This window comes from Lissotriton helveticus, chromosome 12 (assembly GCF_964261635.1).
Source record: "Lissotriton helveticus chromosome 12, aLisHel1.1, whole genome shotgun sequence".
In the NCBI taxonomy this organism is placed as follows: domain Eukaryota; kingdom Metazoa; phylum Chordata; class Amphibia; order Caudata; family Salamandridae; genus Lissotriton; species Lissotriton helveticus.
Genome location: NC_136073.1, coordinates 802,958,470 through 802,983,222, shown reverse-complemented (window position 1 = coordinate 802,983,222; position 24,753 = coordinate 802,958,470). Strand labels below are relative to the sequence as shown.

Genomic DNA, 24,753 nt, shown 5'->3' with positions numbered 1-24,753 from the left:
TTTAATAATGTTTCACTTTAATTTGTCACCTGGCTGCTAAGTCGGCCAGTGTTCTCGGTGAACATGACTTTAAACTAAACTTTTTAGAGAAAAAAATATTCCTTGGATGTTGATTTTTGAGCTCCATTACCAAAGCTCAGCACCACTTGGAAATATTTAAAATGAATAATTCATTAGTTTAGTCATTCGGGAACATGCATATATTTTCTCAATAAAAGGAATAACAGTAAAAATTACCTATAGCTGATTCGCATCTGGAAAGTAAAATGTATACAAAGCTAAAGAGAGGTTTACATTTCTGATATCATGGCAGCATTCACATCAATTAGACATTCCACATTCGTTCATACCAGTATGCGAAACAAAAAGGCATAAGAGTACTTCTGGATGAAAAAATAAGAATTGATCATGCCCTACGCAAGAATATGTTGAATAGTGTTGAGGCCCCCAATACAAATGGTGGTTGCAACATTCCCAACAGATTTAATATGGCATACAGTAAGTAATCAAAAGAGGCCTTAGTAACGAGGAACTTGTGTTTTTTCATTGATTTATTTCCGCCTACACAGATACAAAATATTCATGTTTAAAAGTTAACCTAAATGTTCATTTCTCAATAAAATCACTTTTTTTTACTCCCAAGTTCTTAAAGTTGATGGTAGAATAACCCCTCTCTAATAATAAAAATCTTATTTGAAGCTTGGCTATAGTTTGTTCATTTTTTGGCTGCCCCTTAATCCTGTTTAGCCAGCTATGCAGTCAAGTGTCAGCGGTAGCCCTTCCTGTGTCCATGGAGAAGACACAGGGTATTAATTGGATCCTCCAGAATATGTTGGCCGTGAAGAGCTAATCATTGTTCCACTTCTTCCATTATGTTCTTGATAAGTTTGTTTGTCTCCAACTTACTCATACCGATATGTTTTTGATAGCTGGGCTGTCCTCAAGTCGATGATGTTCCTGACCTAGAGGCAACTGGTGTCACACTGGAATTCATTCTTCTGCCTCTGATCACGGACTCAATTGTGAAACGCTGTATTTTCTGCCACTGATGCAGCTTCCACCAGATCTGTCTCCCATTGGATTTTAGCACCTGAGAAATGTCACTTGACTGAACCACGTGGGCTGGTCGGGTTGTGCGCAAATGGACAAACTTCAGGCTATGGAAACCGCATGTGAGGCAGGAAAGTACCTGGACTCAAAGATCTTCTGCTCTGCACAGAGAGAGTAGAGCAGTAGCGTAGTCACCAGTGATATTACTCTGAAACAAAAAAAGCTAGATTTAGTTTGTGGAAGACTCAATGGCCCGGGCCTTTAGTCTGGAGCCAAACTTCATGCCTCGCAGCATTATCTGGTTTTAACCAAAGTGCTCAGGAGACAATGGCCTTTGTATCGGCCAGCAATAGGGAACACGCACAGTCTGCAACCAAAAACTACCCATCTGTTACTATAAGTAGTAATAAGCCATCCTTGGCTGAGGGCGTTATTGGGCACCCCCACCATGAAAATTAGAGCTTTAAGGAGGCAAATCTTGCGGCGGTCACTATAGATATTTATTCATCACTGATACACCTGTTATGTCTATGAGCTTAAGGAGTTATGCAAACCCCAAAGACTGGTAACCAGAGACAACAAAAAACCATATGGCTGGCTTTTCCAACCACAAAAGGTGATCAGAAGATACTAACTAACTTTTAACCGCATCGGTGCGGCGCATTTTCCCACCGTGCGCTGAAGATTCGTAAATACCGCGGTTCATGATGAGCTCAGCTCGTCATCAGCGTACGAGAGGTGTACCTCATGACGAGACGAGCTCGTCATCCGCGTCAATGTGGTTAAGTACTCCAGCTGAATAAAGTACACTGCAAGAGCAAGTGTAAATGAGTCTAAAGGAATCCCCTATACCGAGCGTAAATAACAAAAAAGCAAGAGGGTTCCACTACAGAGTTCGGTCCTTAGACGGGCCCTATATTGAGGTACAATAAGTACTGCAGATGCCCCTTCTCTGACAAATAAGACTACAGCTATTCTATTACTTGCGAGTATCCACATATTTGAACTGGCTGTTCTTCCCTATGCCATTTTAAAGACAAACTTGATTTATGAGATAGCAATAGAAAAGGAGAGACACTGACCTGTAGCATAGAATACAAGGACTTTCCATACTTCTTCCTGAACTCCGCCCTGATGCTTAGAAGGTCTGTTTCACTACGCGAGATCATGATCCTGTTCAGAATATTCTCCTTGGTTCCAAGTCCCTGAACACAGAAGGAATACATTCAGAAATGTTTAACATGTCAAACTTAGCAGATTCTCTAACTCGTTCATCAGAAGGAGACTTTCGTAAAGCAAGAAGACATTGACAGGACCGGAAACCATTAGGTTAGACTAAAGGAGGGTCAGTTCCGTTCCAGATTTCGGCAACATACACCTGGAATAAATTTAGTAACCTTCCGAAGTAGAACTAATTTACATAGTCACACGTTATCCTTAAATGTGGCATGGCTCTGGCCATCCAGGGACCTAATTTGACACCCCATTACATGCACACTGAGCCAAACAACTTTAGTGAATTTTCTTAAGAAGAAAACAGCTCTTTGCAGTAATGAGAATATAATAATGCTGGTAAAGCGACGCGGAAAATAATGCAATGTGGGCAACACAGTTTCTGCTGCGACAGGTCAAACGACAGGTGAGGAGTGAAGAAACTGGAATTTTTTTGTGGGGTTATGGTCCTCTACCCCACCCCTCCGCCACCACTCCCCCATCCCTGCTTTTAGACTACAAGATGCTGGTTTTCTACTCAGACAGTGTACTGAAGCCTGCTGACCATACCTTGGTGCCCTTTCCCCTAAAACAAGTTAAATATTAATATAACCCAATTAGCAAGGACTTTAGCACCCCTATAAGTCCCTAGTAAATGGTACCTGTAGGGAGCCGGGTTATTGTTGCAGTACCCTTTCCCCCACTTTTTGCCTTTTTTTTAATATAACTTTGATGTACCTGGGCCTGAGGTACCAAAGAGGGTCCCTTAACCACTTGGCTGCTAAGGGGTTTTCCCCTCCTCTGCTGCATATTTATGAATCCCATTATACATGACGAGTTGACCTTGTCATGAGCACAGATTCAGTGTGCCTCATGACGAGTTCACCTTGTCATTAGCATGCAAGTGGTTAAGGCAGCAGCATGAATGGTGCCACCCTAAGGGACTCCTTGCCAAGCACATGACAGGCTGCGTGCCTTGGTGCAGACAAAGGTGAAAACATGATTTGCCTCACATCCTGTGCTCCATGTCCCCTAGCACTGCATGTAATATTTGTATGTCACCCCTACAGTAGGCCAACATTCCTAAGGCAGGGTGCTGTATATTACATGTGAGGGCATACCTGCATGAATGAGCAGATAAACACCTGTGCTGGTCAGTCCTATTACTGCCAGTACAAGTGACCAGGGAAGCCATTTTAAAACATGTGCTAGACACTGGTGAAAACGAGTTCCTCAGTTACATGATTGCTTTACGGAAGATAGGGATGTTTGGCATCAAACATCTTGTATTGATAAACCCACACTTATGTCAGTGTTGGATTTACAAATAGATGCACCCTGAGGGCACCTTAGAGGTGCCCCTGAAACCCTACTAGCCTCTGGCGTGCTCCCCGACTGGTTTCTGCCAGCCTGCCACTGAGACACTGTTCTCACCTCCTAGGGTGAGAGCCTTTGCCCTCAGGTGACCCAGAACAGAAGCCTGTCCAGTAAGAGGATGTCACACCCCCTCCCATTGGATGACCTGCTGATTAGCCTTCCTAAGCCGGCAAGCTTTAAAGAGCTGCTGCCTTTCAAATGTGAATCTAACTCCCCCTCATAGGAGAGGAAGCTGAGCTCCTTGTCTAAAACCCCTCTGGCACCTAGATATGTTGGAAAATTAGCTAGTCTGGTAGGTGTGCCAACCACCCCCGGGCTAGTACTACCCATAAGGTAGGCTAAACTGAGGTGGACACCATTTTTCAAAAGTAGCCATCTTTATGATGGCATACTTAGAAATTCTGGGACAGAATTGTGTACACTTCCAACAGGAAATGGTCATATAGGAGACGTAGTGACTCCAATGGTAAGTAGCCCATTGTCTACTACCCTACACTCCCTTAATGCCCCTAAATTGAATATTTAGTGGAGCCCCTAGCACCAGAAGAGCAGATCCTAGTGCCCTGAAGAAAGGAGACGGGTGAGAATAATTGCACAGCAAGAACAGAAGACCCAGCAAATGATTTAGTACCAACCCTGCCGGCCGGCCTGCCGTCTTTGCCTATTGCCCCAAAAGTCGACTTGTTATACAGCTGCTGAGTCCCCAAAACCCGGGAAACCTACCTGACTTTGCCCAGGAACCAAAACCTCCAGAGGAACAGGGGAATTGTCCCCTGTATCCTTCAGACAGCAAAACAAAATCAAGAGCACTCCGGTCCGCCAAAACCTCATGCTGCCAAGCACCACTGCACCTGAGCCCCCCAGCCCGTGTCGAAGTGGGGTCAGCAGTGTCAGCATGATCTCCAAGCCCTCAAGGTACCCAGTACACTATGGAGCGACTTCTCATGCACTCCCTGGTGTCGCCTGCAGCCTCTGTTGGCAGAGCCTCTCAACCGCGAGTGTCGCTGGACAGAGAAACCAGACACCCCAAAGACCCTCCTCACCCAGATGCCCCGTCCAGAGAAGAAGAGGACCAAAGGTGTCTCCCACATCCTCCAACATTACAAGAACCGAAGCCACTCTGGTTCACTGGACTGGTCACTCAGTCTTCTCCTGCAGCCTCTTTCTACCGCAACTGCTCTCCATTGGATAACATTGGGCATCTGACACTGGTTTGCACCTCTGCACTTGGCTGCCCCAGTGCCGCTGGTAGTGTTCTGCTGATGCTGCCTTTGGCCTAGCCCACCACTCACCTTAACTGCTGGAGAAAGGTCCTGTAAGTCGCTGACAAGAACAGATAAACTGCATATGATTTTCCTCCCATAGGTTAACACTGCAGAACTCAGAAATCGACTTTTTGAACTGAAAAATATTTCTATTTAAAAACCTACTAACCTGAACAATTTTCTTCTGAGGCGTAAACCTATATAAAGATACTAGCTATTTTTATAAATTGGTGTGGATCTCCTTTTTGTCATGTGTCTCGTTTATTGAACATTGTGTGTATTTTCAGATGTCTTGCACTCCTCTGTGTTAGGCCTAAGGCAGCTCAATCACACTACACCCAAACTGAGCACCTTGGAATTGCGGTAGCAAGTACCCTGTCCACTCATAAGGGAACCACTGGACTCTTTACTCAATATATCATTTTTAATGTGTAAAGAGCCAGCGCCTACAGTACCCCTGGTACCTAGGGCATGGGTACTAAAAAGGGTCTCTAAGCGCTGCAGACAGACTGCGTGATGGTGCAAACCATGAGTGAAAACACAACATGGCACCCTCTCTATGTGCCATGCGTAAGTGACTGCATATAATATATTTAAGTCACCCCCCTGCAGTAGGCCTTGTAACCCTAAGACAGTGTGGATAATATTACATGTGAGGGCATATCTGCACGAACAGCTATGTCCCTGTGCTGTCTAATTCAATTACTAGAGGGTTCAAGTGAACAGGGAAGCCATCTTACATACATGTACTGGGCACTGATCACTAAGAGTTCCCCAGCTACATGATGGCTTTACTGAAACCTATGGTGTTTGGTGTCAAACACCTTCTATTAATACACCTGTACTGTTGCCATTACAAGATTTATTATGGCAAGCACCCACAGGGCACCTTAAAGGTGCCCCCTGGAAAAACTACCACTGTCTAGTGTGCTGGCTGACTGGTATCGACCAGCCTGCCACCACCGACTAGTTTCCAACCCTCTCAGGCCAGAAGCAATTCCTGCTCTGATAAATGTGTTCACCCCTCCTCCAGCTGAATGGCTAGTGATTTAGCACATCAAGGCCAGATATTTCAAAGTCCCTGCCCCCCTTTGATATGCAACCATGGCTTCCCCCAGGCCTGGGAGATGCCACCCCCTGCTTTGAGACCCATTTGGCAACAAGACAGGTGGGAAATTTGCTATGCAGTAAGCATGTTGCACCACCACGCTAGTCCCACCCCTAAGGTGGGCAACCGAATGTACTCCACGAAAGGATTCCACAATCTTGTTTTTGGTGGAATTAGGAACTCTGGGAGTGGATTATGCTGAATCCCCACAGGAAGTGATCATATAGGGGGTTGTAGTGACCCCAAGTGTAAGTAGCCCATTGGCTACTACCCTTCACTCCCCAAATTTGAGTATTTAGATGGCACCAGGAACTCTGATTTACCTGCGCAAAGAAGAACCGAAGACTGCAAGAACTGAAGACTAGCTGTGGACTTGGCGCCATACCCTGCCTGCTTCTGTCTCGACAATTACAAAGACCTGACCGGTCCTGCAGCTGAGCGTCCTCCAAAAGACTCGGAGGGCTGCCAGAACTTCTCCAACCCATCAGCATCTCCCTTAAAGTTGGAAAGCCACTTGCCTGCAGGCACCGACTGCAATGTCCGGATAACCCGATCTGCTGACCACCGGGCCCACTGACGCAGCAGCCGCCCAGGAGGATGTCACTGTGATCCTGGAGATCAAATCTGTCTCCTTACCAAGTTGTAGAGGCCTAGACCCCCCCAGGAGCCTTCCTGCACCAAGAACAACCGACCGACGTGGGATGTCAGATTCACCAAGACCAGCACCGAGAGTGGCCCAGCTGTCCTGTTTTGTCCACATCTACTGGTCGCCCCCATAAGCGAGATCCTCCAATGCAAGCAACCTGCCGGACAAATCACCTCTGCACACAAGCCCCCTCCAAGGACGAACCTACCAACAGTGAACTCTTGCTTCAGATACCCTCAAGTACTGAGCCCCCCTCCCCCTTTGGGTCCCCAGGTCCCCCCTGATGCATTTTTCGGCTTACAGGTTTCTCCACAGACTTCAGTGGTAGTGTTCAAGGCTACCCTTGCAAGCAGCACCTCTGCACCTGGACTGGTAAACCGAAACTGCTGGTGGTTCTAAGGACCTTGGCCCCCTACTTACCTTACGTCCAGAAGAACAACCCTGTAAGTCGGCAGCAAGAGACCCTTTGCTGTGTGTTTCTCCAATAGGACAACATTACCGGGTTTGAGGCTCATGCCTCAAATCTGACAGCTGTATTAAGTACCTGAAAATCACCAACCCAAAAAGCACTTACTAAATGTCGTAAATCTTGGTGTCTAAATACAAATGTTATCTTTGTAAATTGGTATTGGGTTACCTTATTGAGTGTCTGTCTCATTTATTGACTGTGTGTGCAACAAACACTCCCCTCTGATAAGCCTAAGGCAGCTCGACCACTCTCCACAAATAGAGCACCTCAGGATTGTTAAGGCAAGCCCCTGTACACTAGTACGGGATACCTGGACACCACCTCATATTTGTATGCTATATAGAGAGCCAGCTTCCTACATGGAGTGCAGAAATAACAAGAATATTGGCAATAAGAGATGGGGTAGAGAACGGGCTAGATGACGATGATGGGAAACAAATAGTAGGGAGTGCCGTAATTTGTTCTCATTACAAAGGAATAGTGAAAGAACTAGGAATGAGTTCCTTTTATCGCACAAAAAAAGGAAAAGGGCAGAGCTCAAAGGGACACAGGAGCACACTTCTCCAACCTGGTTCCCGGCAGCCTATTTAGTGTGAGACCAGTAAAGAGACAAAATAACTACATCGGTATAAAGTGACCGGAGGAACGTGAAGTGGGTGGACACAAGCACTCCCTACTTGGTAGCGGTGGTACCCCCAATGATGGTGGAGCAAGACCGGTGCAGCCAACCACAGGCACACGGGCGGAGTGTTCGGACTCATGAATGACCCATGGCAGATGGATAGCAGCACATGAACGTGAGAGTGCCCAAGTGGTTTTACCTATAAATGTAAATGTGTGTATACTTGTAAAGCACACTATCACCTAGATATACCGCTGTGGAACCCTTCCTGGCTTTCCCTGTGAGATGCCCCTTACTGGGCACCTCCAAGGTGAGGCCAGGCCTCCTAGCACTTTCGGGGCCGTTGTGGAGATGAAGCAAGCTATTGCCCAGAGTTGCAGAGTGGGACCCATGATTAGATTAGGCACCTAGGCGAGAATTATCGAGTCCGTGGACACTGAGCCCAAGACCCGCCGAGGCGGGAATTGAACCCTGGTCCCGGGCCAGACCTTTGCCTCAGGGTCTGCCGCTCTAATCGGTGAGACACACTTCTCCACCACCTACCTACCACTGCAAATAGTTGTTAACTACAAACAAAATTGGCAGAATTTCTTACATTGGTCTCATTTTAGCCCACAACACACAAGCCCTCTGTTGTTCTGTGTCCGCCCTGCAGACAGCCACGATTGCTGCCAGCAGTGGTACCATGGAAGTACTAGGGTGTTTCTGAAAGGATGTTGAAAAAACACAAAATGTGTGTTGAGATTGTACATGGTGGGCAGAGCTTGACACTGCTTGGGAGGCAGGTGTTTAGATGTTAGTGACTGATGAGTTGTACTATGACGTGAAGTAAGGAGCTCAGCAGATGGGGGAGAAGTTCACAAATCATCGAAGGGCTTGTTGAAAGCGAACATCTGTATGACCAATAATAAGAAATGCGTTACTTACCTGTAACTGCAGTTATCCAGTATTGGTATCTTTCATAGATTTGCATGCCTGCATCATTCCCCGTCATCTGGGTGGGAGTCCCCGGTACATAAAAAGAGTAATGTCATGAAGACATATACATAGTAATAGGCCAGAGGCCTCTCGTTAGTAACATATCCATGTCCTTTTGTAAAAAGGACCAAACTTTGGCTAAGAGCCAATCAGATATCACTACCCTCTAGAACCTTCCTGGAAGGAGCCCTAGTCCCTCAGATTTTCGTAAGCACAGTGCAAAGTAGTACCTACTGAGAGAACTAAGATGAGCCCTTCCAGGGGAGGTGGGTGGGTTGCATGTGAATCTATGAAAGATACCAATACTGGATAACTGCAGTTACAGGTAAGTAACGCATTTCTTATCCAGTATTAGGGGTATCTTTCATAGATTCACATGCCTGAATCAGAGTAGCAAGCAATCACCAGCACATTTCGTATGGTACACAAAACATGTAAAATCACTCGATATTAGAATACCAATTGTGAAATATAACAAGTACCAAAATACCATATAAAAGAGAAATGTGTGAGTAGACAGTAGGAAGGCGGGATGAAAGAGAGAAGGCTCACCTCTAGTGAAATAGATGACTGAGCACAGCTTGTCCTACTGCTGCATCTTTCATAAGTTCAGAATCCAAGCAGTAGTGCCTGGTGAACGTATGTGGTGTCTTCCAAGTCGCCGCTCTGCATATGTCGATAATGGGCACTCCTGCAAAGAGCGCCATTGAAGTGGAGACAGCTCTGGTTGAATGAGCCCGAACTTTAGAATGCAGAGGCTGACCTGCCTGTTGATGGCAGAAAGTAATGGCTGCAGAGATCCAGCGAGAAATGCTCTGCTTAGTTAATGGAAGACCCTTTCTGGGCCTGCTGACGGCAACAAAAAGCTGGTTGGATTTCCAAAACTGTCCTGTTCAGGGGATGTAGAACTTCAAACAACGTTTGAGGTCTAAAGAGTGGAGAGACCTCTCTGCTGCGGAAAGTGGATTTGGGAAGAAAGTCCGCAAGACTATAGGTTCATTCAGGTGAAAATTAGACGGAACCTTTGGGATGAATTTAGGGTTGGTCCGTAGAATAACTCTGTTCTGTTTGAACTGCAGGAAAGGATCCTGAATAGAGAAGGCTTGCAGCTCACTTACACGTCTTGCTGATGTGAGCGCTAGTAAGAGAGCGGTTTTCCAAGACAGGTATTTGATGTTGGCTTTGTGTATTGGCTCAAAGGGATTTTTCATCAGTTGAGCAAGCACAATGTTTAGCTGCCAGGTGGGTGGTAAAGCTCTCACTGGAGGGAATGTCCTGAACAGGCCTTTTAGAAATTGCTTAACCAGTCTATTGGACCAGAGGGAAGTACCAGATGACGAAAGCCTGAACCGAGATATGGCCGCCAGGTGGACTTTAATAGAAGCATGGGCCAATCCTGAGTGCGCCAAATGGAGAAGGTAAGGTAGAATTTGTGCAGGTGTTGATGAAAAGGGGTGTATCTTGTTTGCTTTACACCATACACAGAACCTTTTCCATTTTAGAGAATACGTCTTGTTGGTACTGTTGGCCCGAGCCAAGACTGCTCTGCATTCTTGAGGAATGTCTAGGTTCTGAAACTCCCTGAACTCAGGAGCCAAGCAGACAATCTGAGAGATGCTGGATCCGGATGCTAGACTTGCCCCTGGTTCATTGTGAGGAGAGTCGGACAAGACTTGAATAGAATCGGCGGTTCCAGCGACAGGAGATGAAGCTCTGTGAACCAATGCTGGCGCGGCCACGCTGGGGCTATCAAGATCAGGGTGCAATGCTCTGCCTTCAGTTTCCGGAGGACCCTGGGAATTAGGGGAAACGGAGGAAATGCGTATGCAAAGACGTTGCACCATGCGATCGAAAATGCATTCCCTAACGATCCCTTCTGGGGATGCCAGCTTACGTAATGTTGGCATTTTGCGTTGTGCTGTGTCCCAAACAGATCCAGGTGAGGCCTGCCCCATCGGGCGAATACAGATCTGAGAAGTTGTTGATCCAGCTCCCACTCGTGGTATACCGAGCGTTTTCTGATCAGAGAGTCCGCCAGGACATTGTCCGACCCTGGGACGTACTCTGCCCGAAGGGAAATGTGTTGAAGTAGCCATTTCCAAATCCGTTGAGATTTTTGAGACAACGTCAGAGAGCGAGTTCCCCCTTGTTTGTTTAGATAGTGCATTGTGGTGGTGTTGTCTGTTCTCACAAGCACTGGGGAATCTTTGATCCTGGGCAGGAACGCTCTTAATGCCAGGTAGACTGCCCTTAACTCGAGGAGGTTTATGTGCAGTTGCTTCTCTGCAAGGGACCACTACCCGTTGATTTGAAGGTCCTGAAGGAACGCACCCCATCCTTCCAAAGACGCATCTGTAGTTATCACATGTGGCGAAACTGGAAGTATGAACGAAAGACCCCGCCTCAGATTATGTTTGTGAAGCCACCAGTTCAGAGCATGGACAATGGTAGGAGTTATCCGGATTAAGTCGTCGAAAGATCCCCTGCATTGAATCCACTGAGCGGATATCGCCTCCTGAAGGGGACGCATACGAAGGCGGCAGTGTGGAACCAACAGGATGTTTGAAGACATCATCCCTAACAAGGATTTGTACAGGCGCACCGTGATTGACTTTTTGGATTGAATCCGGGCGGCCAAGGTCCTTAATTTCAATTGACGTTCCTGTGAAGGGAAAGCCTTTCTCTGAGTAGTATCTAGGACAGCTCCTAGGAAAGTGAGACACTGGGACGGCTGAAGGATGGATTCTGTAGTAGGGAATCTCTGTGTATAGTCATAATCTAGTGAATAGTCCCGCCCATGTGCGTGGACCCCGGAGCAATCAAAAATAATCTCTTACAGTGTCAAAAAATGCAGAAATGCATAGACACTTAAGAGAGAATTTAAAGACAGATAATGCAGCCTAAAAAGGCTACACTGTCCAGTACTTCAACTAGAAATTCCACCACAAAATCCACAAAACAGCAAAAGCCTGTACAGATTTCCATTGCTTTAACAGCAAACTCCCTCAGGAATGATAGAGAGAAGAACCTGGACAGACAAGCCCCATAGGCTGCCATTATGTGGCTCAGAACAGGATACTGTGCCTTTAAGAGAATCTTCCAGAACCTTCTCCCAGTATCCCAGAATGCATAGCAGGTCCAACTTACTTTCAGTTCTTTTTTCCGGCTCCTGCAAGCAGGACCCTGGAGCATTGAGCTCTCCCTTTTCAAGGGTTTTGTTGGTGTTTTTTCACTAAATTCGATTTTGTGTACTTTTAAAGTACTCTGGTGACTTTCTTCTTGGTTTGCTGCACCCTTTTGTTGTCCATAATGCCTGCATTATTTGACAAATGCCCAGAGTGCTCCAGGAAGAAGTCCAAGTCAGATCCCCATGAGGTGTGTATCCTCTGCCTTCCCTCTTCCCACATCCCAGAGGAGTGTGAGATCTGTAAAGGCTTCTCTGGCAGGACCCTGAAGGACAGGAGGAAGATCAGACTTCAGGGCCTTGAGGAGAGAAGACTGAAGGCTCAAGGTGGGTCTGGAGGGGCTTCTACTGCCCATGCTGAGGCCTCTGGGGGGCTCCCCAGGGGCAGGAAGTCCAGCAAACGTCCATTGTCTCCGTCTGGGTCGGTTGCACTGATCACGACGTCGAGAGGAAGGTCCACGGCCAGTTCCCGGTCTTCCCAGGGCTCTGGGTCGAGAAAACGTCGCCCGTCAACGTCGAGGGACTTACACAGGCCGCCGTCGAACCCTGTGTCGATTTCTTCGTCGTCGCCGTCGGGTAGACGGCGTCGAAGGACCCGGCGTCGGCGCTCGCCGTCGAGGCGACACCGCCGTTCGCCGTCGAGGGCGAGGACATCGTCGTCGTCGAGGGGATCCTCGTCGTCGAGGCCGCCGTCGAAGCGGACAAGGTCGCCGTCGAGGCGGAAGAGGTCTCCGGCGCAGAAGAAGTCGACGTCGAGACGATCGAGGTCGACGTCGAGGCGATCGAAGAGGTCGCCGTCGAGGCGGTCGAGGTCGCCGTCGAGGCGTAAGCGCTCGCCGTCGAGGTATAGAGGATCGTCCATCTGGTTAGGATCGACGTCGAGGCATAGAAGCCGGTCGACGCCGAGGCGTGTGAAACGGTCAACGCGGAAGGGCCGCTCGACGTCGAGGGGACCACGTTCGACGTCTGGACACCGGTCTTCGACGTCAGGGGGTCGTAAGGACAGGCCGAGGACTGTGGGGGGCTCCCCTCAGTCCGGAAAGGATGGTGGGTCGCCGGGAACGGTGTACTCAGAGGTGTATACCCCGAAGAAGACTATTACACCTCCTCCTCCTCCTCCTTTGCCTAGAGGTCCTCCTCCGAGGGCTCCAACCCCTCCTCCATTGCCTCCTCTACCTGCTCTTCCGTCAGGACCACAGGCCCCTGTGCCTGGTGCTCCCCCTACGGTTCCACCGAGATCGGTCTCAATGCCCAGACTTCCGACACCTCCGAAGAAGACTCCGAAGTCGAAGGTTCCTCCTAAGCCCAAGACGTCCGTCCCGGGGAGGCCGGCGGAGCGTCCCAGACCCAGGCGATCGAGGTCGCGCTCAGGGAAGAGAGACAGATCTAGGAGTAGACACGGATCCTCCTCTAGATCCAGACATCACCATAGGAGGCATAGGTCCAGGTCCCGTTCGACCTCTAGGACCCGTTCATATTCACCTACATTGTCGGATTCACCGGAGACGAGGGTGTCTCAGATAGATGACATTGGCACTTTCCAGGAGGTTCTCCTGAGGGGGGCAGCGAAGTTGGGGATCAAGGTGACGGCCCCTACGCCGACGACTTCTGTGATCTTCGAGACTTTGCACAAGAAGCACCTGTCTCGCCCCCTACTGCCTTTGGTGCCAGGACTGGTTGAGCCTGCTGAACAGCTCTTCCTTACGCCGGCGGTGGTGAAAGCCGCTCCCTCCAGGCTTGTCAAGAAGTACAGGGCGCCAGAGTCGGACCCGGCCTTCTTACGGATGGACCCAGTGCCTGATTCGGTGATTGTGACGGCGGCTAGGAAACTACATGCTACCTCCCCGTCCTCCACTGTACCTCCGGATAAGGAGAGCCGCTGGATTGACTCAGCTGGACGGAAGGCGTGTGGGACGTCTTCCACGACGATGAAGGCCTCCAGCGACTCGGCGTTGCTGGGGCGGTACGACCGTGCGCTGAGGGACTCCATGGAACAGTTTGCGGACCTTGTCCCGCGGGACAGGAAAGAGGACTTCATGGAGATCGTCCAGGAAGGGATGCTGGTTTCGAACCAAGCCATCAGCGCCGCGGCGGATAGCTCCCTGTTGGCCGCACATGGATACTGCCATGGTATCAATCAGAGACGCCATGCTTGGCTCCGGCTGACGTCGCTCAAGCCTGAAGCGCAACAGCGAGTGGCAAATCTGCCGTTTTCCGGCAACACCCTCTTCGGGAAACATGCAGATGACGAAATGGCCAGCATGAAGGCCGAGGCTGAAACCCTGACGGCCGTGGGCTTGGAGAAGCCCAAAGACAAGAAACCCTACCGCCAGTTCCAACGACGGTTCGGGTCGCAGGGTAGAGGAAGGGGACAGTCTTCTGGGCAACAGCAGCAGCAGCAACAACAGCAGCAATACAGAAGACCCTTCCAGAAACGTCAGAGGGGTAGAGGTGGACAGCAGTCCTCTACCGCGAACAAGGGCCCGGCTGGGTCTCGACCCTGAGCGGTTACTTCCCCTTCGTCCGTTACCCGCTCCGGTGGGGGGAAGCGTTAAATTTTTTCTGCCAGAGTGGAGAAAAATTACTCAGGACAAGTGGGTGCTGAATATTGTTTGCAATGGATACAGTCTTCGGTTCATCAGCCCTCCTCCAGCGATTCCGCCGGTCAGCTCGCAGTATCAACTGCGCGAGCTCCAGGCGGAGGCAGACATCCTTTTAAGGAAAAGGGCGATAGAAGATGTACCTCTGTCTCAAAGAGGAAGAGGTCTGTACTCCCGGTTCTTTCTGGTCCGCAAGAAGGACAAGAACGAGTTCAGGCCCATTCTGGACTTGCGACAGGCAAACAAATGGATTCGCAGAGAAAAGTTTCGCATGCTGTCGCTGCATCAGATTTATCCTCAGCTGCAGCGGGGAGACTGGCTTTGCGCCATAGACCTACAGGATGCGTACTTCCATGTGCCCATTGCACGCAAACCCAGGAAGTTCCTGCGATTTCAAGTCGGCACCAATCACTATCAGTACACGGTACTTCCGTTCGGGCTGAAGTCTGCGCCCCGGACGTTCTCGAAGTGCATGGCAGTGGTAGCGGCACACCTGAGGAAGAACAAGGTGTTTGTCTACCCATACCTGGACGATTGATTGATCAAGGCCTCCTCCTTCTTGGAAGCTCAAGCACACTTCCAGAAGACGTGCGTTCTCTTGAACAAGCTGGGGTTGCACATCAACATGTCCAAGTCTGTCCCGACTCCGGTCCAGTGCATCCAGTACTTGGGAGCCTCCATCGATACGCTGTCGGCAAGCGTGTCTCCTTCGGAAGAGCGACGTTAATCACTCCTTCGGAAGGCTCAGGCTCTCATGTCTACTCCATCCACGACAGTGAGGACGGTGTCTTCTCTGCTGGGATCGATGGCCTCTTGCATCTTCCTGACACCACATGCACGGCTGCACATGAGACCGCTGCAGGAGTGCTTGGAAGATCAGTGGGACCAGAGGAGAGGCTCTTGGGACGACAAGATACGACTGTCTCTACATGCTCTTCAGTCTCTGAAGTGGTGGTGTCCAGCGGAGAATCTCCTCAAAGGGGTTCCCTTCCACAAGGACATTCCCACTCAGACTATCGTGACGGATGCTTCTCTCCTGGGATGGGGAGCGCACTCCGGAGACCTGCAGATTCAAGGGACGTGGTCCCCGTCGGAGTCCACGTACCACATCAATTTCCTAGAACTCAGGGCTGTTCACTTGGCGCTGAAGGCCTTTCAACCGTCCTTCCGGACCAACTCTCTGCTTGTACAGACGGACAATACGACCACGATGTATTACCTCAACAAGCAGGGGGGCTCGAGATCACGCACTCTGTCTCTGGAGGCGCAGGCGATCTGGCATTGGCTTCTGGCTCGAGGACTCTCGATTACGGCCACTCATCTGCCAGGTGTGCAGAATGTTCAGGCAGACGAGCTGAGCAGACTGATTCAGGAAAACCACGAATGGGTCATAAACGACTAAGTACTAGGAGAAGTCTTCGCAAGGTGGGGAACTCCAGACGTAGATCTGTTCGCCACCGCCGTAAACAGCAAATGCAGAGACTTCGCCTCCAGGTACTACCAGCCGGGGACTCTGGGGAATGCGTTATGGATCAACTGGTCGAACAGCTTTCTGTACGCTTTTCCACCCATTCCCCTGATTCCAGCGGTTCTCATCAAGCTCTCCCAATCCAGGGCGAAGATGATCCTGATTGCCCCGGAATGGCCCAGGCAGTGGTGGTTCACGGACCTGCTTCACCGGTCTCTCCTTCCTCACATGAAGCTGCCGTGCAGGCCGGACCTTCTCACGAAGTTCGGGGGGCGGATGGTGCACCCCAACCTCTCATCTTTGAGTTTGGCGGCATGGCTCCTGAAATAGTGCAATATGGCCATTTGAATCTCCCAGAGGATTGTATGGACATACTGAAGGAGGCTAAGCGACCTTCCACTAGGACTTCTTATGCTTACAAGTGGAAGAGGTTTTGCATCTGGTGCTCGTCTAAGAACTATGACCCTACGACATGCAAGGAAGATGTCATCCTTCCATATCTGCTACATCTGGCGCAGTCTGGCCTTAATGTCCATTCCATTAAGGTTCATCTGGCTGCTTTGACCGCCTACAGGAAATGCCCTTCACAGACTTCCTTCTTCCAGATCCCTGTGATCAAGGATTTTCTAGAAGGCTTGAAGAAAGTATTCCCTCCTGTCAGGCTTCCTTCGCCTTCATGGGACTTGAATGTGGTGCTGTCCAGGTTGATGAAGGAGCCTTTTGAACCTATTCATAAGGCTTCGTTGCAGCACCTGTCCTGGAAGGCGGCGTTCCTCGTGGCCATTACATCGGCCCGCAGGGTGAGTGAAATTCAGGCGTTGTGTTGCCAAGAACCTTATACTGTATTTCATGCTGCTAAGGTTGTTATGCGTACTCACCCTAAGTTTCTTCCCAAGGTTGTTTCTGATTTTCATATCAACCAGACTATAACTTTACCTACGTTCTTTCAGAATCCTTCATCTCCAGCGGAAAGGTCTTTGCATTCCCTGGATGTTAGGAGGGTGCTGAAATTTTATCTGGATAAAACCAGTGATATTCGTAGGTCAGACCAATTGTTCATCAATTATGGATCAGTCAGGACGGGTCTTGCGACCTCTAAGCAGTCCATCTCTAGGTGGATTGTGTCCTGCATACAGCTGTGTTACCAAAAAGCTAATAAGACCGTAGGAGGTAAGCCTAAGGCTCATTCCACCAGGGGCAAGGCTGCCACGACAGCATTGCTCCGTAATGTTCCGATTGCAGAAATCTGCAAGGCGGCCACTTGGAAGTCGGTTCATACCTTTGCTAAGCATTACTGCCTGGACACTGATGCTAGGGCAGATGCTCAGGTTGGACAGGCTTCACTGCGAAATCTGTTCGCAAAATAGTGGTGTTGATTCTCTTTTCTCCACCGCCGCTTTGGTGTGGGGATGGGCTTGCCATTCTATTCACTAGATTATGACTATACACAGAGATCCCCTACTACAGAAGGAGTAGTTTCTGTCCTGTAACTCCAGTTCTGTTGTAGGGGTATCTCTGTTATAGTCATAAGCGCCCTCCCTCCTCCCCGGTGGAGAGAGACATATTCCTTTAAGGAATGCTACAGGTCTGGCGTGTTACGCCTTCAAAAAGAACTGAAAGTAAGTTGGACCTGCTATGCATTCTGGGATACTGGGAGAAGGTTCTGGAAGATTCTCTTAAAGGCACAGTATCCTGTTCTGAGCCACATAATGGCAGCCTATGGGGCTTGTCTGTCCAGGCTCTTCTCTCTATCATTCCTGAGGGAGTTTGATGTTAAAGCAATGGAAATCTGTACAGGCTTTTGCTGTTTTGTGGATTTTGTGGTGGAATTTCTAGTTGAAGTACTGGACAGTGTAGCCTTTTTAGGCTGCATTATCTGTCTTTAAATTCTCTCTTAAGTGTCTATGCATTTCTGCATTTTTTGACACTGTAAAAGATTATTTTTGATTGCTCCGGGGTCCACACACATGGGCGGGACTATTCACTAGATTATGACTATAACAGAGATACCCCTACTACAGAACTGGAGTTACAGGACAGAAACTACTCCTTTCTCTTCGTTGAGAGTAAGTCCCAGACCGTTGAAGAGCTGAAGACAGGCGTTGTAGGACATGGTCTGGTGATGTTGGCGGAGGTATGCTGCTACTGGAGAGAGACATTTGGTAAAAATGCGTGGTGCCGACTTCAGGCCGAAAGGCAATACCCGAAACTGGTAGTGCTTGCCCGCCACCGCGAACCTGAGGAATTGCTTGTGGTTCCTGTGGATTGGTATATGAAAGTACGCGTCTTGAAGGTCTAAAGACACCATGAAGTCGTTCGCATTGAGGAGTTGCAGCACCTCCTGGATGGACACCATACGGAATGACTTTTTTGAGGTATTGGTTGAGGTCTCTTAAGTCCAATATAGGTCTCCATTTTTTCTCCTTCTTTCGAATTCGGAAGAATCGGGAGTAGAATCCCTTGCCCTTCTGATTCCGAGGGACTCTTTCTATCGCTCCTTTTTAGGTCGAGCTGGAGTTGCATCCGAAGGATGCTCCAGTTCGACAACTTTAGTCGTCCGTCTCGGGGGAATTAGGGACAGGAGGGTGCCACGCGCTTCTGCTGCTGGATTTGCCTGCGTGAACGCGCACGTCGGCTCCGTCCACATTCCCAGCAAGTCAGCCTAACGCGTGCGTACACACGCACGCACGCACGCGCACACACGCGCACACACACACACACACACACACACACACACACACACACACACACACACCCTCCCCCTCCCCCTCCCCAACCTAACTGGGCTTCGGGCTTCTCGGGAGCCTCGCAGAGCACTCGAGCTCCTTTGTCATTCCAGCAAGAAGCGGGGCTCTCCCCTTAGGCTTGGGGGTCCCGCAGTCTCCCCGCTGGTCTTCGCCCGGGCCCCCTCCTGGGTCCCGGGACTTCAGGTACGGTACGGCACTTCTCTGTCGCTCCGGGCTCACGCTCCGACCTCAAAACGAAGCTTTAAAATGTTGCGCATGCGCAGGCAGCCCCCGCCCTCCCACTCCTCCCAGCCCGGATACTAAGCTTGTTATTATAGACGCGAAGAGCTGCGTTTGTCTTGAAGCGGTGTTAGTGAGCAAGGTGAATTGGTTGTGGAGATTGATATTTCGACGCCTACAATCGCCGGGATGTAGGAGGTATTTTTCCCCGTTGGGTATTGTTAGCGTAAGGACTTCGTTGCCTCTAGAAGGAGTGGTGATTTATTTATTTTATAATATACGAGCTGCAACATTTTCCTCTGTAGCGCTGGGAGGCTTCACTTGTAAACTTTAAGCGGATTGCAGGAGACACCCGCTGCACTTCCTATGCTGCCGCATATCAGAGGTCTCCACAGGCATTCTTTGCAGGGCTTTAAGTGGGCTGCTGGGTCCTGCCGGTGCTGCGCATTAACAGTTCTAAAAATCAGGTGCTGAGATGGGTACCTATCGAGTTCTCCATTTTCGCCATCACCCTTGATGAAAAGAAAAAAGATGGTAACTCTGCCGTGCCACCCTTCACTGCCTTTGATCTAACTTCAGAGACCCGTTATAGATAGATTATTCTCATTTCAGAAATGAAGTATTTCAATATTCTAAACAAAGCCATAGTTGTTGCTTATTTATCTTAGGCAACTGACACCATTGACGAAGCCAATAGCCCTGGCTTGTTGTATGTTATTTGTATTGTTATATATCTGGATACAATGACACGCTGCTCTCCTTTGATATTTAACCCCCCCCCCCGTGTTTTCGTCCCTCTTAAAGCCCCGATTTCTAGCTTTGATTTTCAGATGGTCTTTGGTCTTAAGCAGATAGCCTAAGCGTATGTTCCGTCCTGGAGCGCTTATGTTTTTTTTTTAAGTTGATGGAGGGGACCAACACTATGGCTAGTTGGCACATGTAGAAATGGGTAAAGAAAACGCGACAAACTCCGAAATCCCTTTTTTTACTGTCTCATATTGAAAACGTGACTTTTATTTGCTTAAACGGTATTTGCATTCCTGGATTTTGATTTTGCTTGAAGTCTGTCACAAAGTTGGGCATTTACTTCTATGGTGTTTCTCTCTTCCACGCCACTCCAAAATCCCTTCTTACTCTGCTTTATTAGTCTGGGATTAGATTACCATTAAGTTAACAATGTTTTGCAGTGTCCCCTAAAGACATGGTTTTTCTTTCGGGATTTGCCTGGCTTCTCTCGTTCCTTTGCTAGAAAGTGCTGCACTGAACGGTATGTTATTGACATTGTTCATGAGCCCGGCCCCCGTTGCCTTTCTTTAGGCAGGTGGGATAACTGCAACAGGCACGGTATATTGTGAAAAAAGAACCTTTAATTAGACAGGTCTGGACTAAGAAGAAACCAATCCCTTTCAGTGCCTTACATGCTATAACCACCCCTCCTTGCTAATACATTGTCAGTTTCTAAAAATCCACACTTGAGCCACCCCACACTAACCCTAGACACTTGAAAACATCTACCAGTTCCTTTACTCCATACAATCTTCACTTTATGTGGTGTACCATCACTTGCCTTTTCCCTTTTGTGCCCTCTTTCAGCTCTTCTCCCTTGTTTAATTAGCAGACTTAAACTGACACGCACACTGGCCGGAGGTACGCTCACTGTTCTGGTTAATGTTGACTGTGGGCAGTAATGCACCAAACTAGACACGTTGGCAAAAGTACTTACCCTGGCAGAAAACTGTCGCACAGCGTATCTGACCGTCCTCGCTGTGGCAGTAGCACTGTCCGCCTCACCTCATCCCGATTCCCAGGATAGCTCCACTCACTGTGCCGCTGGAGTAGCACCATTTACATGCAAAGCTTTACTTCTTTTTTTCCCCCTCACAGTACTGTAGGGAGGAGGGGGGAGTTAGTTGCACGATAGCGGGGGAGGGGTAATGTGTGTCCTTATTTCTTTGCCTTCTCAGCGACAAAAATTGGCCCGTGACTGAAGTCCCCGCTGGGCCACCGGCCTGGAATTGGCTTCTGTAACAGGCTGGATGCTGTTTGCATTAATCCCCCCCCTTCCCCGACCCCTCTCCTTCGGGTTATTCTGGAAGTGCTGAGGGAGCTGTTGGTAAGGGGTAGGACGTTTCTCAATCGGAGCTCTTTCAAGTTTTTATAAAATATTTGTATTGTGCTTTTTCCTGCAGTGTGTTGTACATGTCATTAGACAACATGCACAGTGTGAATAGATTTCTCCTTCACCTATTTTTTTTTATATAGCTGCTCTGTTTTGAGCGCTCGCTCTCTTTCTCCCCACCTCAATTTATCTCCTCACTGTCTTGTTCTCTCTCGTCCTCCTGCACCCTTATTCTCTCCCTTTGTATAACACTTTCTCCTTGCCCAATATCTATCGAAACTTTCCTAATATGTATTTCTATGTTTTTCTTCTACATTTACTGTTAAGCCCTCTCTCCAGTCCGGCTTTTCCCTCCTCTCTAATATATTTATTCTACAATTTCCTCTTTTTCTGCCCTTCCCTAAATTAGTTATGGTTTTGTCCTTCTCTTGCATTTTTAGCTCTGTCGCACTTGGCCCTTCTCTGGGCTCCACTTTCTCTCTGCTCTCTTATCCTGCCTCTTCCCATTCCTATCACTCTGTCCTTGTCCTCTCCTCGTCAATATTTTTCTTCTGTCCACTCTCTATCATCTGAAGCCATTTTGTTCCGGCAGTATTGCTTGTTGGCCCCTCTCAATCTGCTGCACTTTTTCTCTTTCTTTATCTCGCCTCCAGACTAATTCTTGTTCTGAAGCTCTCACCACCATATTTAGTTCTGGTACCTCTCACCATGTCTGTCTGTCTGATAGTTCTTGGTTTGACCGTCTCACCACTCTTTCTGCTGTTGCTCGCTTCACTTATTTCTGTATTCCCCCCCCCCCAATTCCAGATGGATGTTTCCTTACACATATTTTTGGCCTTGCCTCATTTCTATCCTTCCTTCTCTCTCCTCTTTTTTTTTTCTTTTTAAAAAAAAAAAACCTTTATTATCACGGCACATAAATACAAGCATGGGCCTACAACCATCCCTGGCCGGCCGCTAGGCAATTCTTAGGGTCAGCAGAGCAATATAAAAAGAAACAGCGGGCCATAAGCCAGGGTCAGGTAAGTATCCAGGATACGACTCGTACTTAAGCGCACAGCGAGAGAAGCAGGCATTAAGAAGGTTAATTTTACAATAAAGAAAGTAAAACAGAAGAAATATCAGAAGAAGTGCCATACGGTCACACATGATCCCACAGTAGCGACATACAACAGAAAACCGCAATGAGTGCGAACACACTGAAGGACACGGGGGCAAAGCATACGAGTCAGGATAAATGTAAAGAACACATACATGTCATGTCGAATCAGCACCCCAGCTCTTAAAAACAAAACAGATTGTGGGAAACATGAAGACGATGACACCCAGAAAAAGAAAAGGCAAAGGGCCATAGAGACAAAGAAAGAACAAATAAACAACCCTCTACCCCCTACCCCCCACCCTGCACCCCTGCAGAAGGCTATGGCCTACCCCCCCCCCCCCCCCAGCAGCGTGCCTATCGCCCTAAAGAAGAGACCCAAAATATAGAAGAAAAAAGGAAGGAAAAGGAAGGAAAAGTTATGGAGAAGGGCCCTCGAGCAGACCACACGGCCCCCCCCTCACCTATCGCGCACAACATACATCAGAAGCAAAGTCAGAATAGCCACAATAAGAAAGAATCATAAATTCAATCAGTAACATCCCCGTGGAGTGTCCTTCCAAAACACCGTCAGCCAACAATGTGGTCCATCATACCCTAAACGATGTCATCCCTGGCCTTCTCTATCAATGGTACCCACAGACGGCCATTCATCAAGCGACAAACAGTACAGTGTGGTGGGTCCAACCGAACCGGGCGGTCCGGGAAGCGCCAATACTCCATGGGACTGAAGCCCCCAAATCCCAGCCAAGTACTCATGGTGGAACTCCGTCTGTGGCAATACCGACACCGGAAACATCCCCCAGGCAGAACACAGTCTCAGCAGCCAGGAGGAGAAAGTCACACAATCCGACAATAGTTGAGACGCCGCCGGGGCAACCCAAACTATGGATCGATGTTGTATCTTCCGCCGCCGTACGGATAAGGGCCCCGATGAGTCACTCCCAAACACAACAGAGCAATCGAAAGCGGATTCACGGACCAGGTCTATCGGCGTCTCCATAAACGTAGGCGCAGCTGGAACGTTCATCACTGACGCAAAGGCGGGCACATCGGCGCATCCTTGCGATTCATCCCTACCCATGTGGAGTGGTGGGACAACAATGGCGGCCATCCTCCTACCCAGATCCAGGGCGTCCCGGATCAGGGTCACATGCAGAGTTGTTAACGCAGCCAAAACATCTCTGGACGTGGGCTCTCTCTCGTGTCTCCAGACCCCAGGACTCTCTCGCATAGCGGCTTCTCTGCCCGGGTGAGGTGTGCGTACGAGGGCGCTCTCCGCCATCTTAGCTGTTCCGGCCTCGTCCTTCTCCACCTCACCTCGGGACCGGGTCTCACATCAGGGAGGAACAGGATTCACAGCGGGAATCTCACAAGTCAAGGCCGGTTCCGCAGCGGAGAGTCACCGAAAGGCTAAAAACTCCGCCACACCCCGGGGGCCGCCCGCTAACTCCGGGCAAAGTCGGTAATGGGCCCGGATACAACACCGGAATGGGGGGCTAAGAATCATACACCTCCTCCGACCCAGCCGCATCACACTCCCCGCATGGTTCTCCACCAGTTGGGCTGGGTCGGCACTGTCGCCTTCGGCAATCAGGCTTCAGTTCCCTCCGGCCGAGTCCTCACCATCACCAGAGGCCGCTGTTGTTGCATTCGCGGCCGGCCACTCTCCGCACTCGAGACCCCGGTCCCAGCTCCGCGAAGGCCTCAAAACAGTCAGGGACAATCCAACGGGTCTGCAGCAAGCAGACGCCTCAGGAGCAAGCGGTAAGTGAGATTGATCCTTCGCCTACATGTAGATGCCGTTGCAGCTCAGGATAAGTGTCAGGATGTATGTGCGGGGTGAGGAGGCTCACGGAGCCGAGCGGTTATGCAGCCATCGCTCTACTCTTTTTTACTGCAGCGGTCTCACTACAATTTCGTTTTCGAGCCTCCTCTCAACTGTCATTTGCTCTCTCTCGTCCTTGTACAATGCTTTTTTTCTGTATCACCTCTGCCTCGTCACTAATGCCTTCTATTCTCTCTTCTCCCTCTCTCATCGCCAGTGTTTCAGCTAATTTTTAGGTCGAGCCTGTAGCAGCGCGCATGCAAAAATGCAATGCAATGCAATAGCTATTGCTATTGGTGTTGCATTATTATTAGCAATGACAATATCTCAAACTTTAATAATGCGAGACCTATTGCATTGCAAATGCTTGTTTGAGCATGAGGGAGAGTTCCAATTGCAGCAGATGCAGATTTTTGTGCAGCATTGGTATTGGCGGCTTTTGAGGAGGAGTTTCCATGAACTCCAGAGAGTGTATGAATTGAACAAGTTGGAGGACCCACCGATCCGTTGTAATTTGTTGCCAATTGCGAAGGAAGGATGAAATTCTCCCGCCAACTTTGCAAGGTGGATAGGAAATGGAGACCTGTGGCAGAGAGAAGTCATTGCCTTCTGGCTGTGTCCTTCCCTCCGCGAAAGGAAGACTTGTTGTAGGACGACTGGTTTTGCTGCTGTCTTTGTTGGTTCTGGGGTTTGTACTGCTGATTTGAGCTGTACGTGGATTTATACCCCTGATAGTCACCTCTCGAGGACTGACCTCTTCCT

The 24,753-nt window shown here is 49.1% G+C and overlaps 1 protein-coding gene across 5 annotated transcripts in view; it reads right to left on the bottom strand.

Moving 5' to 3' along the window:
- Positions 1-522: 522 nt before the first annotated feature.
- The window catches only part of ANXA9 (annexin A9), a 155,132-nt gene continuing 130,901 nt past the window's right edge, over positions 523-24,753 (bottom strand). For all 5 annotated transcript variants that reach the window (XM_078669119.1, XM_078669117.1, XM_078669116.1 and 2 more), the window contains 2 exons: positions 2,133-2,255; positions 523-1,258 (listed from right to left, as the gene is read on the bottom strand). In XM_078669119.1, coding sequence (XP_078525245.1) covers positions 1,196-1,258; positions 2,133-2,255 — 186 coding nt within the window. In that variant the 3' untranslated portion in view covers positions 523-1,195. The remainder of the gene's footprint in view (positions 1,259-2,132; positions 2,256-24,753) is intronic.